The sequence below is a fragment of the Archocentrus centrarchus genome, chromosome 23 (assembly GCF_007364275.1).
Source record: "Archocentrus centrarchus isolate MPI-CPG fArcCen1 chromosome 23, fArcCen1, whole genome shotgun sequence".
NCBI lineage: Eukaryota > Metazoa > Chordata > Actinopteri > Cichliformes > Cichlidae > Archocentrus > Archocentrus centrarchus.
In genome coordinates this window covers 13,276,540-13,290,428 of record NC_044368.1, presented here as the reverse complement: position 1 = coordinate 13,290,428, position 13,889 = coordinate 13,276,540, and the positions used below count along the sequence as shown (strand labels likewise).

At 38.7% G+C, this 13,889-nt stretch overlaps 2 protein-coding genes across 2 annotated transcripts; both read left to right on the top strand.

The window, feature by feature from the left end:
- The first annotated feature begins 933 nt into the window (after positions 1 to 933).
- On the top strand, positions 934 to 3,908 carry mrpl42 (mitochondrial ribosomal protein L42). Its single transcript, XM_030720388.1, has 5 exons — positions 934 to 1,061; positions 1,497 to 1,560; positions 2,994 to 3,078; positions 3,168 to 3,331; positions 3,789 to 3,908. Exons 1-5 carry the CDS (start codon positions 983 to 985, stop codon positions 3,832 to 3,834), a joined length of 438 nt encoding a protein of 145 aa, XP_030576248.1. The 5' UTR covers positions 934 to 982; the 3' UTR covers positions 3,835 to 3,908.
- Positions 3,909 to 6,870: 2,962 nt separating this feature from the next.
- On the top strand, positions 6,871 to 13,281 carry ube2nb (ubiquitin-conjugating enzyme E2Nb). Its single transcript, XM_030719895.1, has 4 exons — positions 6,871 to 7,008; positions 8,877 to 9,123; positions 9,963 to 10,103; positions 11,141 to 13,281. Exons 1-4 carry the CDS (start codon positions 6,979 to 6,981, stop codon positions 11,182 to 11,184), a joined length of 462 nt encoding a protein of 153 aa, XP_030575755.1. The 5' UTR covers positions 6,871 to 6,978; the 3' UTR covers positions 11,185 to 13,281.
- Positions 13,282 to 13,889: the final 608 nt, after the last annotated feature.

The following is a 13,889-nucleotide window of genomic DNA, read 5'->3' as shown; positions in this document are numbered from 1 at the left end:
TTAGCTTTGGTGGAGCTCTCAAACACGTTTTTTTGTGAAATCTGTGAAAAAATAAAATCTATCCTCTAGCTTCTTGCTTTAGGGGTCACCACAGCATATCATCTGTCTCCATTACACACTGTCCTTAGCATCCTCCTCTGTCACGTCTTCCTTCACTACATCCAAGAAGCATCTCTCTTGTTCTCCTGCCTGGCAGCTCCATCTTCAATATCCTTTGCACATTTCCAAACTTTGTCTCCAGCTTTACATAATGGACTAGTTCTGTGGCGCCAGGGGGGTGCTATAGCTCCCCCTAGAAAAGTAGCCCCCCCCCCAAGAAAATAGCTTGTCTGTGTGTTGAGAACTGAAAGAGCAAGTGGTCCTTCATAGCACTCAGTAAAATGCTTAGCGCCCCCCCAGAAAAAGTATTTTAAAAAAATTATAAGCATCTAAAATTCACCTTCACTATCTCTACCCCTTACGTTATCACTGTTACACCTGTCTCCCTCTCTTTTACACACGTGTGTATTTTTTCTTTTTTCTTTCTTTTTTTTGGGGGGGGGGGGGGGGGGGGGGGGGGGGGGGGCTATATTTAGGAATCTCTGCATGCATCAATTTTACAGTTTAATATTTTGTGTGTTTTGTCAGGCAAGGAAAGTGAAACCTGCCATTCTAGCTACATAAACAGCTATAACTTAGTAAAAACAAAATTCAATGCAAATAGGAGCTCAGGTTAGAAAAATATTTCTTGCAACTGCGTAAAATAATTTTTTTTAGATTTGACGTTGGATTACATTTTCTGTGTAATCCAGTGGATTATATTTCTATTATAAAAATACCATGGACTCAATAATACGTCAAAGAGCTCTGAACAAATCCAGGTGTTAAAAAAAGAAAAGAAAAAAAATAGAAATAGCGATAGTTGTAGTAGTGGAACTGTTAAAGTTGAGTTAGAAAGCCGGGACGGAGCTATTACAGTGATGCACACCCCAAATAACTAAGCATGGCGTCAGGTCGTTTGTACAAACTACAATGTCTCCTAACACAATTATCCATTCGCAACCATTTACCGTATGTACGAAGTAAGTTTGTGCTTCATTTATTTGTTGGCGGTCATGTCAGTTTAAACGACTTTGTATTGGTAAACAGCGATGGCGGCGGTGAAAGCTAACGGCAGCTAACCTTGACAGTTCAGGTAGACACTGTCAGGTGGCTAGCACCGAGTCTGTTTTCACCGTCCAAACCTTATTTTGCGTGTGAAAACCGAGTGAATACTTTAACACCTCCGATTACAGGTTATTGAATGACTGTAAATGTATCGCAGGTTGGACACAGCAGGCATCCTCCTCTTCTGCTATGTTATTCTGTTATGAATTCCTGATCATTGTGTGATGCTCTACAAGCTTTCAGAGTTTCTTAAATTTCTAACTAAGAAGTTGAAACGTGAACATTTGTGTCATTAATTGTCTGGACGCGTGTTACATCTGTTTTGGCTGTGTTTTGTTTTCCTGTTCCAGCTTGTTTGGTCGCAGTTCGACAAAAGTCAAGTGTTGCTACGCCTTTTCTTGATGGGAATAACTGGTGTGTATTTGTAAACTTGAAATGATATGACCAAACTGAAGTGATCAGCTTGACTTGGGATAGGGTCAGCACTACGTATAGTACTGTGCAAAAGTCTTGGGCCTCGCCTAAGAATCAATCAAGCAGAAAAAGGCACCTAAACTCAAGGGATGAACGTGTGTTGTGTTCACGCGTAATAGACATCTTAGCAAAGAAACAATTTAAAATTGTATTGAGGCTCTTTGTTACTAGCACCTTTGTGCAAGAACACAAAGATAACACAGTTTGACAGCCATAAAATAGCATTTTTGTACTAACAAGGTGATTTCCCAAGAGCTGCAAGATAGAAACTTGGCATATATCAGCACAGTGTGTTATTAAAAATTGTGAGGAAACTAGACAAGGTTAGGACGAAAGCAGTGGCAGGCCTAAAAGATTGTCTACAGCAGATGAACAGTATCTTAAAGTCATGTCCTTAAGAAATTGGAAATAATCCAGCAAAGACCTGACACAGGACCTGAGAGATGCATCTGGCCCTTCATCTGCTGTTCACTGAAGCCTCATCAGAAATGGTCTCAGTGGAAGGGTGGCAGACAAGAAGCCCTTCTTAAGGAAGAGAAACAGGAGAAAAGGCTACGGTATGCCAGATTATACAAGAAATGGACTGAAAATCAGTGGCAAGAGGCCTGATGGATTGAAGAATCCGAATATGAAATTTTGGTTGAAATTGTCATCAAGGCACCACAGTGCGTGTCTACAGCCGTCTCTAACATGGTGGAGAATCTGTCATGGTTTGGGGCTGCATTTCACCCTGTGCTGTTGGAGATCTTGTCAAATTTGATGGAATTATGAAAGCATAAAAATACCATCAGATTTTGCTCTACCACACAATACCATCTGGAAAGCATCTGATTGACAACAGCCTCAGTTTTCATCATGAGAATGATCCCAAACACACTGCCGATGCAGTAAAAGCAGACCCGGATAGAAAACCACACAATTGAACACCATCAATCATGGATTGGCCTCCCTAGAGTCCGGACCTCAACATTATTGAAGCAGTGTGGGATCATCTTGATAGCGAACAGAACAAAAGGAAGCCAAGATCCAAAGAAGAGCTTTAAATGTCTTTCAAGAAGCCTGGAGAACTATTCCTAAACACTACTTAAAGAAATTACAGGAAATCTGACAAAGAGAGTTCAGACTGTGTTGAAGAATAAAGGTGATCATACCAAATATTGACTTTCAAACTTGTTAGAATTATACAAACTTGCCATTTTCCTAGAAAAAATGAAGCCATCAGAGACAGCTCAAGACTTTTGCACAGTACTGTAGCTGCAGAAATATTAAAAAGTTTTGTAGTTGTATTGTTAAAAAAAAAAAAAATGTCATGGCTCCTTAAGTGGTTACATAATTGCGACACTGATACTAACCTTCCAATTTCTTGGATTTAGTAATGTGGAAATTGGTGTGACTTCAGATGGGAAAACTATAGTGTGCCACCATCCCACCATCGACATTCCTTATGAGCTTACCCAGGTAAGGGAGTATAGCTTATTATAGTGAAAGAGCTGCAGGATTGCTTGAAAACATTGTATATTTACAAAATGGGAAACAAATCTTTGCAGCCTATAGAAAGACCAGACCCCCTGGCTAACCAGGTCGAGACGCACGACCAGGTTTTAAAGGCCCGCCTCAGCAAGGAGGTGCTCAAGGACAAAGAGGGCCCCACTATAGAGGAGCTGAGCAAGATGTTTTTCACTACAAAACACCGCTTTTATCCAATTGGACAGTAAGTACACAAGTAACACACATAGACAAAAGTCTTTGATGAAAATGATGACGAGAGATTCATCCAGATGTTACTCATGTGGTCTCCCTTTGCTAATTTATTGCTAATTTATTCTTCTAATTTATGCCATTCAGTGAGATGTATTGTGCAGAAACAATTGGAGTTAATTTGGATATGTCTGTGTTCTTGCTGGCAAGCTGAACTTAAGAAATAACATATGTCGGCAAGAATTTTTTCTTGAAAGCGGGTTACTCGGCCTGGATTGGTGATTTAACAGTGCTTGCACAGCAGGGTTGGATTAGTGGCAAACTTTGATAAGGAGACACTGGCTCCTGCTCATTTATTCTTTGGATGATTGTTAAACAGTTTAAAAGAGCTGGAAGAAAATGTTAGGTCATTAAAAATGTGTCTGTACTTCGTGTTCTGTGTTGATCGTCCTCTGTTCTACTGTTCACAGGTATCGCAGGAGACGTATGAATAAGGACCCACCAAAGGACAGATAATTGACAGCTTAAGCTACCAAACAGCAAATTAAGTTTGTTGTTGCAGTAATGTTTAATAAACTGTTCAATAATAAGTCAGTTGTTGCTCGTTTTTGATAAAGTGCTACAACACTGTAATCATTTATGGACTTTAAAGTTATGGTAGTATTTTCTTTACACTGATACTGGAAAGCAGTGGTTCCCAAATAGTGTGGCAAGTCACACAGGTGTGCCTTCAGGGATGTCCAGGTGTGCCTTGATGCCCTACAGTATTATTGCAACCTTACTGTAATACACAAAGTCTCAAAGTTGAGCAACCAAAACTGGCACATGGGTAAATCTCAGGCCCCTGAAGGTTTGGAAAAAGATATTGTGATGCCATCACGTTACCTAGCATCCACTTACCAAAGTAGCATTTGTGCACCCATAATACCTTATAAAAGCATCATATTTTCATTTCATTATGATAACAGCTCATTATATCCACAAAACTTTATTTATGCATGATAATTTATGATGAGCAGACTAAAATTGCAGACCCAACTCCTAGAGTTAGGCATGTACTAGTATGCATAATGAAAATTAAACTTGGTACTTGTACTTTGCAGACATGCATTGCCCAATAGACAGGCAATTTCTATATGCTAAAAAAAGTAAGAACCTGTTAGCAAAGATGACAAAATTCACGTGTAGGTAAATGGATCACTTTCAAACCACAACTAACCACCAGTACAACACAGCCCCAAAAGAAGAGAAGTAAAAGTCATTCTCTTTTGGTTGCATTTTGTGGGCCAGCTGTGGCCATAAGCTGTGCTTGATGTGGGTTGTGGCTGGTGCTGAGTGTGTCAGATGTGACATGAATGTCAAAACACACCTGACACACATGCACTGAGTCAGCTTGGTCAAATTAGCCCAAAGAAAACTGCATATGTGGGACACGTTTGGGCCAACAGTCATTGGTTTCTGAGTCATGGCTTCAGCAAGACCAGGGATGTCAAAGCCTTTGGTTGGGAAGGGTTTACTCACGTTAGCAGTTGTAACGTGATGGAGGCATGCTATAAACTAGTGAAGCTTATTGCAAAGAAAAAAAAACCCACAGCTGATCTGCATCACAGTCTGAACAACAACTCCTGAAGGAAGGGAAGAAACCCTCTAGACTATACCAATCAGCCACAACTCCACTTTAAACAGTGTGTTTCATCAAAACAGTGGGCAGCAGACTTTGAGATACATTTTCCCTAATTAGTAGCCTCTCTGAATTGGACAGTAGGCCCTGAAACATAAAAATCTGCTCAGGAATCAGAATCAGAATGTCTTTCATTGTCACTGCATTATAAAATACACCAAAATTGGGGTGCTACTGCTGTAGGTATCTCAAAATAAATAACACAATATAAAAATCAAGCCATTCATGCAGTACAGCAAGCCCTTTCCGTAAGATTATAATTATCAAAATGAAGGAACCAAGAATTAATTAAATTGAGAAGGTTTCATGGCACATTACAGTAATCATGCTTAATTTAGGACAGTAGCTTCATTTGAATAAAAACTGGTCTTTAGTCTGCTTGTCATTGGTTTGATGGACCTGTAGCTTCTACCAGAGGGCAACAGGTCAAACAGCAAGCATCCAGGGTGAGAACTGTCTTTACTGTCTCTTACTGAATATTCATTCAGTTTCACATAAGACTTATCTGAAGTCAAGCAACTTTCTAAATCTACCTTACCCAACTTTTCAGTGGTCATGTTTTTAAGTAATTTCAGTATTTATTTTGAAATCTTTGCTCAAATATACTATTCATATAATAATTTAAACTTTTACTAAAGCAACAGATTAAACTCTTGTGAGCTAAGAGAATCGTTTATGCTTATTTTATTAAAGTGAAACTAACAGGATTAAAATTTGAGTAACAGGATTGAAATGATATATTACTTTTATTTGTAAATCATGACATACATGTGACAAATATTCAGAACCACTAGAATATTTTTTAATAATATTTTATATGTATGAAACAGGGTTGCAAGTAAATGGACAGGTTCCTATATAGTGCTATTGTACTCCATTTGAGCACTCAGAGTGCTTTCTTAATACAAGCCTCATTCACATGTGTTTTTTTAGCCTACTATTTACAGACTCACACATTTCAAAGGATGCATCAGAGGCAACTCGGGGTCCAGTATCTTTAAAACATAGACTAGAGCAGTCAGGAATCAAACCATCAACCTTCTGATTTGTAGAGAACCCGCTCTCCCTCCACAGCCACAGCCACCCAGTATAAGTAGTAAGTAGTCTATTTTTCTTTGTCATGTCACTGGTTTGTCTCTTCCTTTTCCAGGGTGAATAGGTTTCCGTTACAGGCTTGCACGTATGATGTGGGAGACAATTTGCAGTGGATAGCTGCTGTTCTTTAAAATGTTGTTTTAACAATTATAAGAGACATGTTTTGACAAAATCAAAACAAAAAGGTGGATTTCTAATTTTTTTTAACAGTTAAATTTGGGGGTTCTCAAGAGCTATTTTGTATTTTAAATAAAAATTGTGAACCACTTTTTCAACAAGCAGGTTTACACGTTGTCTCAGGGCAAATCAAGTGTAATTTACAAATGTATATATTTTTTTTCATGGATCATTTTCAAATTCTACGTTTTCTTTCCAAGATAATAGCAGCTGCTCTAAAATTTTATTTAGGGCGCTTTGAAAACATTTAACAGAAAGTCACACAGGTGTGCCTTCAGGGATGTCCAGGTGTGCCTTGATGCCCTACAGTATTAGGGCAACCTTACTGTAATACACAAAGTCTCAAAGTTGAGCAACCAAAACTGGCACATGGGTAAATCTCAGGCCCCTGAAGGTTTGGAAAAAGATATTATGATGCCATTTCTTTCCAAGATAATAGCAGCTGCTCTAAAATTTTATTTAGGGCGCTTTGAAAACATTTAACAGAAAGCTTCAGATTCAGTTTGGATTTATTTATTTATCTATAATTATTTTTTAGTATTATAGCAGTTATAATTTCACATGGACGCCTTCAGACGTCAGCACACTTGCCTACGTCATCTGAAGCCACCGGAAGCGTGAGTTATCTGTCCCCGCCCCAGCAGCTCAGTCAATCCAACCTGAAGAGAAGGCGAGTCCACGGCTAAAAATATAATAGCTAACACAAGATGGCCGGTCTGCCTCGTAGGATTGTAAAGGTACTCTTTGCATAGGACAATGTGTATATATCACAATGAGCCGTTGGGTGTGCTTTATAGAGGTTATCTGGTCACAATATGGAAGTAAAAGTGCAACCATCTCGGGTGTAGTCTGGCGTTAGCATGGCTAGCATAATTAGCTCCTATCGAGCTGCTAGCTAGTCTGTTTTGTTTGCCACTTCCGTTTACTGAATTCAGCTGTGAGTGGTTGAATTTCTGTACGAGAAGAATTCTTAACTTGCCGAATTTGCTATGTTAAACTATAGCTTTCCTAAATTTTCAGTATGAATCGACAGGTTCTAAAAAAATATGTCCCAGTTGCCCTATGAATGGATTCGCTAAGTGAGCTAGGCTAGCAGTTTCAGCGTTGCCGAGTCGTACACATGCCTGATGCTGATGTGAAGCGCTACCCTTGTGATCACGAAACATATATATTAAGCGAGCACGTCGGGATTGCTTCTTTTTTTTTTAGTTTTTTGTGTTAAAATTAACATCAATACGCCAAAAATGTAAGGCCCGTGGAGTTGCGTTCTTCTTCCTTCGCCTCACCGCATCCAAGCTGGGCCAGGCCCGGCCCGGCAGTGGGCGCGATCAGCCTTTTCCGCTACGTCTAGCAGTTCTTTCTCAGGTTTAACAGGTTTTCACAACCAGTAACACAACCGTAGACAAAGTGGGAAAACCGGACTCGGCTTCTATTTATAAATCTGTAGCATTTTTTTTTTACATTCACAGCCAAGAAGCCCTTTTTCAATTCAAGAGTGAACCGTTTTTCTTCCTGTTTGTTGCAGATGTTTTGGTGCACCTGCTCAAACGAATGCAGAAATATGAAATAGATGGGCCACTTCCTCCTTTTTCATTTTCTTACACTGTAACAGATACACTAGCGATACACCCAGTGAAGTGAAGTAAATCCTATAATGAAATAGTTTTTTAAAGTAGTTTTAACAAATTTAGCCAAACTGACAGTCAAAATAATTTTCATTTATTCTGGTAACTGGTTGCTTCTTTAAATAAGAATATTTCTTGGTTTATTCATTTGTTTGTTACAGGATAAGAGAAAAGCTATTTGAAGAGTTCCCTTTAAGCCAACTTTATTCTAATTGGCTACTCCTCATAAACAAGGTTTGAACAGCGGGTGGATGAGGCTGCTGTGCTTACAGCCAGAGCTGTGGGCCCAAGAGTAGAAAAAAAAAACCTGTCAGATACAGAGTGTTTAGCGCAGTCTCAAACCTCAGCTTTTGGTTCACATAGACTGCACATATGCTAAACTCATTATTAGAAAGTTTGACCATGGTCAGTATGTACAGCAACCACTGTAACAGAAAAGATCGAGCATAACAGGTCCACTTTAATAAGTCATAAGTCAGATGTTGATGGCAGAGTGATTTATTGCACCTCAGTATTGCTAAAAAAAAAAAGGGTAAAATATTTTAATGTGAAAGTTAAGAACCACTTGTCTAAAGCAGGAAGCACATTGAACTGTAAGGAAAACAGACTGCAAGGAGTCAATAAAAAGAAAAGCTATTTGAAGAATCTGTTTTTGGCTTTTTGAAATGATTGGGAAACTTTTCAGCAGTTTTTAGATTAAAATAAGTGAAGCCCCCGGAGTTGTCAGTGGGAAGCAGTGCATGAATATTCGACTACCTTTAGTTTCTATTTTAAATAATAACTTGTGGAAATGCTTTCTTTCTGTTGGTAAAGTGGAAAGTGTGTGTGACTAACCGGGGTGAAATTATATGTTTTGATCCATTATGCACTTAAAAGTCTGTTGTTGACACCCCCACGGTACTTCATGCAGCACTTCTTTTTCCTTTTTAAATTTGAAATGTCAGCAACTGTGTTATGTTTCTCGCTATGACCACACTCAGGAAACGCAGCGGTTGATGGCAGAACCCGTTCCAGGGATCACAGCTACGCCCGATGAAGGGAATGCACGCTACTTCCATGTGTTCATCGCAGGGCCTCAAGATTCTCCCTTTGAAGGAGGCACATTTAGACTTGAACTGTTTCTTCCAGAAGAGTATCCCATGGCAGCTCCCAAAGTGCGATTCATGACCAAAATCTATCACCCCAATGTCGACAAACTGGGAAGAATATGTTTAGACATTTTGAAAGGTAAGAAAACCGAGGTGAAAATCATTTACATGTTTTTGTTTGTTTTTTATTTTTTTATTTATATATATATTTTCTGGTTGACATTGGCCTGCAACAGCACTGACAGCATTCTGCAGGAATATAACACAGTTCTCTTTTTTGCTTGCTTTGTAAAAATGAGCATTGAACAATTAAAGCTGCTGTGAGCAACCAAAAAAAAAAAAAAAAAAAGAGCTTATGGCTTTTATGCCTTCATGGCAGTCACATGTTCATTTACTTTCAGCTCCTAATAAAAGTCTGGTAGCTTGTCTTGCTTTAGGAAAACACTCATTTGCATTGGCATTATTCTGTTCTTACAGTGAGCAGGTAATGAACATCAGACATGTTCAAGCCTGTTATAGAGAAAAGCCTGCCTTCAGTTTTATATAAAGAATTGATGGGCTGGGAGAGGACTGAAGCAGGGTGATTATTTTCAGTGGGGGATTTAATAATATGAACCCTTCCATATTGTACAGAACTCTTTGATTTATTGTTAATGTGAAAATATGAGTTTGTCGATTGGTTTTTGTAAGAAAAATTAGTTTTTTAAAATTCAGGATGTGTTATTCTGGATCAGGCACAACATCTGCAGTTTACAAAAAGTAAAAAAATGGCTCTGGATTCACTTCTTTTAATGATATTATGCACTGTAGGAGATGAAAGTGACTCCTTGCATTTATTAGTCTCCTTGTAGTTACTGTTTTTGTTGCCACTGTGCAATGTGTTGTTGGCACCAAATCCATAATTACACAGTACAATACTTTGTTTTATTTTCTTATTTAACCCTCAAGCCTGTTTGTCTTATTCTGATCTTCCTACAGACAAGTGGTCTCCAGCCCTGCAGATCCGTACAGTGTTGCTATCTATCCAGGCGTTATTAAGTGCTCCCAATCCAGATGATCCACTGGCAAATGATGTTGCAGAGCAGTGGAAGAAAAATGAAAGCCAAGCCATTGAGACAGGTGAGAATATTCATGTTTTTATTAGATCACTGAGGATGGGCTTTGCTGTAAAACTGTATTACTGCTGCCACAGGAGGTCACAGGTTTCAGTGTGGGAAGTTCTGTAACAGACATCAGCTCAGGTCCTGACCTTAACTGTCAGGCACTTTACAAATCACTGTAAATGATCCAAAGCTGTGGTGAGTTTTCTCAGTGGTGCATTTGCTGGGTGGAAAAGAATAACAGCCAGGAAAAAAACAAAACAAAACAAACTAACTTGTCGGTGACTTTGTGGGAGAGGCCGGGCTGCTTAACCCACAGTAAATAAAGCCAGGTAATTGGAGCAGTCCTCAAGTTTGCTTGCCATCTTAAACAGAAGAGCGCTACTTAGATTTGCAGTTCTCCCAACATTTTGGGAAACGTTTATCGTAAAGTAAATAACCTGATTCTTATGGACAGATGTGGCTTTATCAGCTTTTTTTGGAGGATCAAGTAAAAAAAAGTTGCCTGGCTCGTCTTTGCTGCTGCGCCACATCTGAGTGCACACAGACAGTGAAATACTTCTGTCGTGTTTACTTTGATGGTGTCATTTGAAACCGAGTGACTAACAAGAATGATGATAAAACAGCAGTTAGCTGCAGTGTGCATGTGGTGTTACTTGTTGTTAAAGGCAGTCTGAGATGGGCTTTTAAACAGGGTTTCTCTGCCACTTCCCATGGAAATGTTTGACTAACTGAACAAATACATAATTTAAATATTCTGCTTATGCTTTGACTGTAACAGCAAAAACCAATGAAGTGAGAAGCCTTTTGTTTTTTTTTAAGTTATCGTTAATTGAATGCATTTGTATGTCCATCAGCTTCTTATGGCTCACTATGAGAAGAAAAGACTAAATATTTAGATTTTGTACTTGGAAATTCTGTGACCTCTCAGTTGCTTTGGCTGTTGTTCTGGGATTAACACTTCCCGAATGTACTTTGCAGCATTTATTTACTGTTATTTATTCAGCCGATGGCCCTCACACCCAACAAAACCCCTTTGTTTTGTCTCCTCCTCAGCCCGAACATGGACCAGGCTCTATGCAGGCAACAGTGAAGTATAGAAGAAGAGAAACGAGGCTTCTGAATGTGATCCACAAAATATACTCCTATTCTGTCATTTGAATTTAACAGACACAAAAAAAAAAGAGGAAAAAAAATATAATAAGTCCAAATCTATTTGAAAGAAATGACATGAGCAGCAGACCTCTGGGTGACTTATGTTAAGACGTGTTCAATGTGTGTTAGCCTTTTTTTTTTTGTTTTCTTTTTTTGTTTTATTTCCCCCCGTGTTGCTATTTAAATGCATGGACAGAGAATTACACCCTCCCCATTACAGTCTTAAAACTCACAATGCAATGTGTTGTCTAAACCAGGCACATACTGGTACGTTTGCAAAGTGTACATGCATTAAAGCTGTCGTTCTTTTAACACATGCATTATTTGTCAACACATCTGTATGTCTTTTTGTGTCAGTTCAGCACAGCACCAGTAGTAGTAGTAAACAGACACAAAAATGTTAATAATGCAGTTTCCCATAACTTCTTTTTGGAGCGGGGAAACAAGCCAACTCATTCTTAAAAACAGAAGAAAAAAAACTGCCTTTTAACTGTAGAGCAGAGGTGAATCTGAAGGATTTCACATGGGAAATGCATCATCAGATTCTTATGCAATCTCACATAAACTGTAACTTAAGCTGCTGAACCCTTGAAAACTTAAAAAAAAACTGAAGTGGGAGAAGTTTTTTACTGTAAATTAAATTTGAAGACGCCCTAAATTTGGCTGGATGGGGGAACGCATACTGCGTCACAGCCACACATCACATTTTAAAGAATTTAGTCAATATCCTGCAGTTTTGTTTTGTTTTTTTGTTTTTTTACATCTATTCATTATTTACATTTTACCATTGGAGTTAGATGCATAGAAAAGACAGTAGATATGGTCGTTCTGATTAGAAGCCAGTGAGTGAGGATTATTCCTGCAGTAACCTAAAAGCTGCTGGTTGGTTAGAAATCTGTTGTATGAAAGCATCAACATTTAAATCTCCCAAACTGGATTTAATGTTTCTTTCATTCAGTTTTTTTTTTCTTCTTCTCAGTTTTTTAGACCCTGTTCGGTTTGGTGAAGGTGAGCAGAGTACTTCCACATACTTAAAAGGTCATTTACAGGACGTTCAGGGAGGCAAATGACGCTCGCTGTTAAAAGGAATCGTAAATGTGTAGCAGAGACGCATGTGTTGGAAATGACGCCTGTTTAAGAGTGTAGGAAGTGAACTTGTTTTGGGGGGGATTTTCCTTTTTAACTGTCTGTCCATGCTATATGTGTGTTGCCTGTTCTCTATTTTATTTTCAATGTTTCTTCATTAAAGAAGTCATGTACCATAACCAAGCTGATATCAGGGCAGTTCAAACTAGACTGAAGTCACCTGGTTGAGGGGGTGTTTGTTTTAATTTTTTTAAAGGGGAAGTTCAGGTTTTTGCTATTGATTATAAGGTTGTTTTCTAGGTTACCTGCTTTTACATTCATTTAATTCCAGTGGGTAAATTTGGTCATTGTAGAAGCAGGAAGCAGGTGCTACAAAAGTATTCAAGTTTTTAAAGGATTTTTGATTGGCTAAAGAGAATTGACACCATGCACATTTTATGATGATCCCACAAAATCTAGGGTTTGATTCAATCTGTTGAACACTTTTGAAAATACCTAAACTTTCCTTTTAAAAGGGATCAGATTGTGACTTTAAAAGGCTCACTGCTACATCGTCTACATTGCTTCATTATGGCTCCTCTGAGAGAGGATTTGTTTATAGCTTTTTATTCTTTCTCTTGGATTATCACAGGCTCATTTTTGCTTCGATTCGTTGGTGTCCTCGCCCAGAAATATTAACTCTTTCTAACTCATAAATTTATTGAAGTCTGAAAGATGGCGCACGGCTTAAAACCTGGTTAATTTATTGTTTCCCTGAGGGACTTGATGGTAATCTAAAAGAAGAAAACAGTCACTCACTGGATTTTTGAAGCGTATTGATCAAAATACTGAGAGATCAGACTGATTAATCAGCTCCCCATGTGATGATTAAAAAGAAGAGTTCTGTCGGTAATTTCAGTGCATTTGCATACATGGCTCTTCAAACACTCTGGTAATAAACTGAGATGAGTAAGTAAGAGGAGTCTTTGTTTTATGATGGATGGATGGATGGATGGATGGATGTTTCCAAAGGCGAAAGCTTACAGATACACTTAAAAAAAAAAAAGTGGATGCATCATGCATTTCTTCTATTCATGTCTATTCGTGCCAATGCACAGTACTGATCTTTGAGCACAGGTCCAGTTAAGGACATTGGGCCTTCATGCTACCCTTGTGGAGTCTTTTTCTGGCAGAAATGCCGTTCTGCAGCCCCATCCCACTCTCCTTGTGTAACAGCATGTCTGCTGGTATCTTCCTCACACTGCTCTTGGAGATGGTGCAAACCTTGTGACAACATGCATGGATGGGATGCAACAAGGACACTAACAAAAAACAAAACTAAAGACAACTTAGTGAGGAAGGATAAGGAGAAAGCAGTGGTCTGTGGCTCCCACCTGTAAAAGGATTCCCTTTTTGGTAATTGTCTTGTTGCCTCTCCAGTGCAACTGTTGTTTCATTTGCACCAAAGCAGGTGAAACAGATTCACAATGCTTTTTGATTCCTGACTGGATAAACTGACAGCCCCTATGTTTAACTGACTTTGTTATTCTGTCATTGAGGGTTTTGTGCATTTTTGAAGAGTGTA

Excerpts from the sequence above, each read along its gene's own strand:
- ube2nb (XM_030719895.1), top strand. The coding sequence starts at position 6,979 with ATGGCCGGTCTGCCTCGTAGGATTGTAAAG. Across the intron at positions 9,124-9,962 it reads ATGTTTAGACATTTTGAAAG|ACAAGTGGTCTCCAGCCCTG; the intron begins GTAAGAAAACCG and ends ATCTTCCTACAG. Across the intron at positions 10,104-11,140 it reads AAGCCAAGCCATTGAGACAG|CCCGAACATGGACCAGGCTC; the intron begins GTGAGAATATTC and ends TCTCCTCCTCAG.
- mrpl42 (XM_030720388.1), top strand. The coding sequence starts at position 983 with ATGGCGTCAGGTCGTTTGTACAAACTACAATGTCTCCTAACACAATTA. Across the intron at positions 1,561-2,993 it reads TTTCTTGATGGGAATAACTG|TAATGTGGAAATTGGTGTGA; the intron begins GTGTGTATTTGT and ends TCTTGGATTTAG. Across the intron at positions 3,332-3,788 it reads CGCTTTTATCCAATTGGACA|GTATCGCAGGAGACGTATGA; the intron begins GTAAGTACACAA and ends TACTGTTCACAG.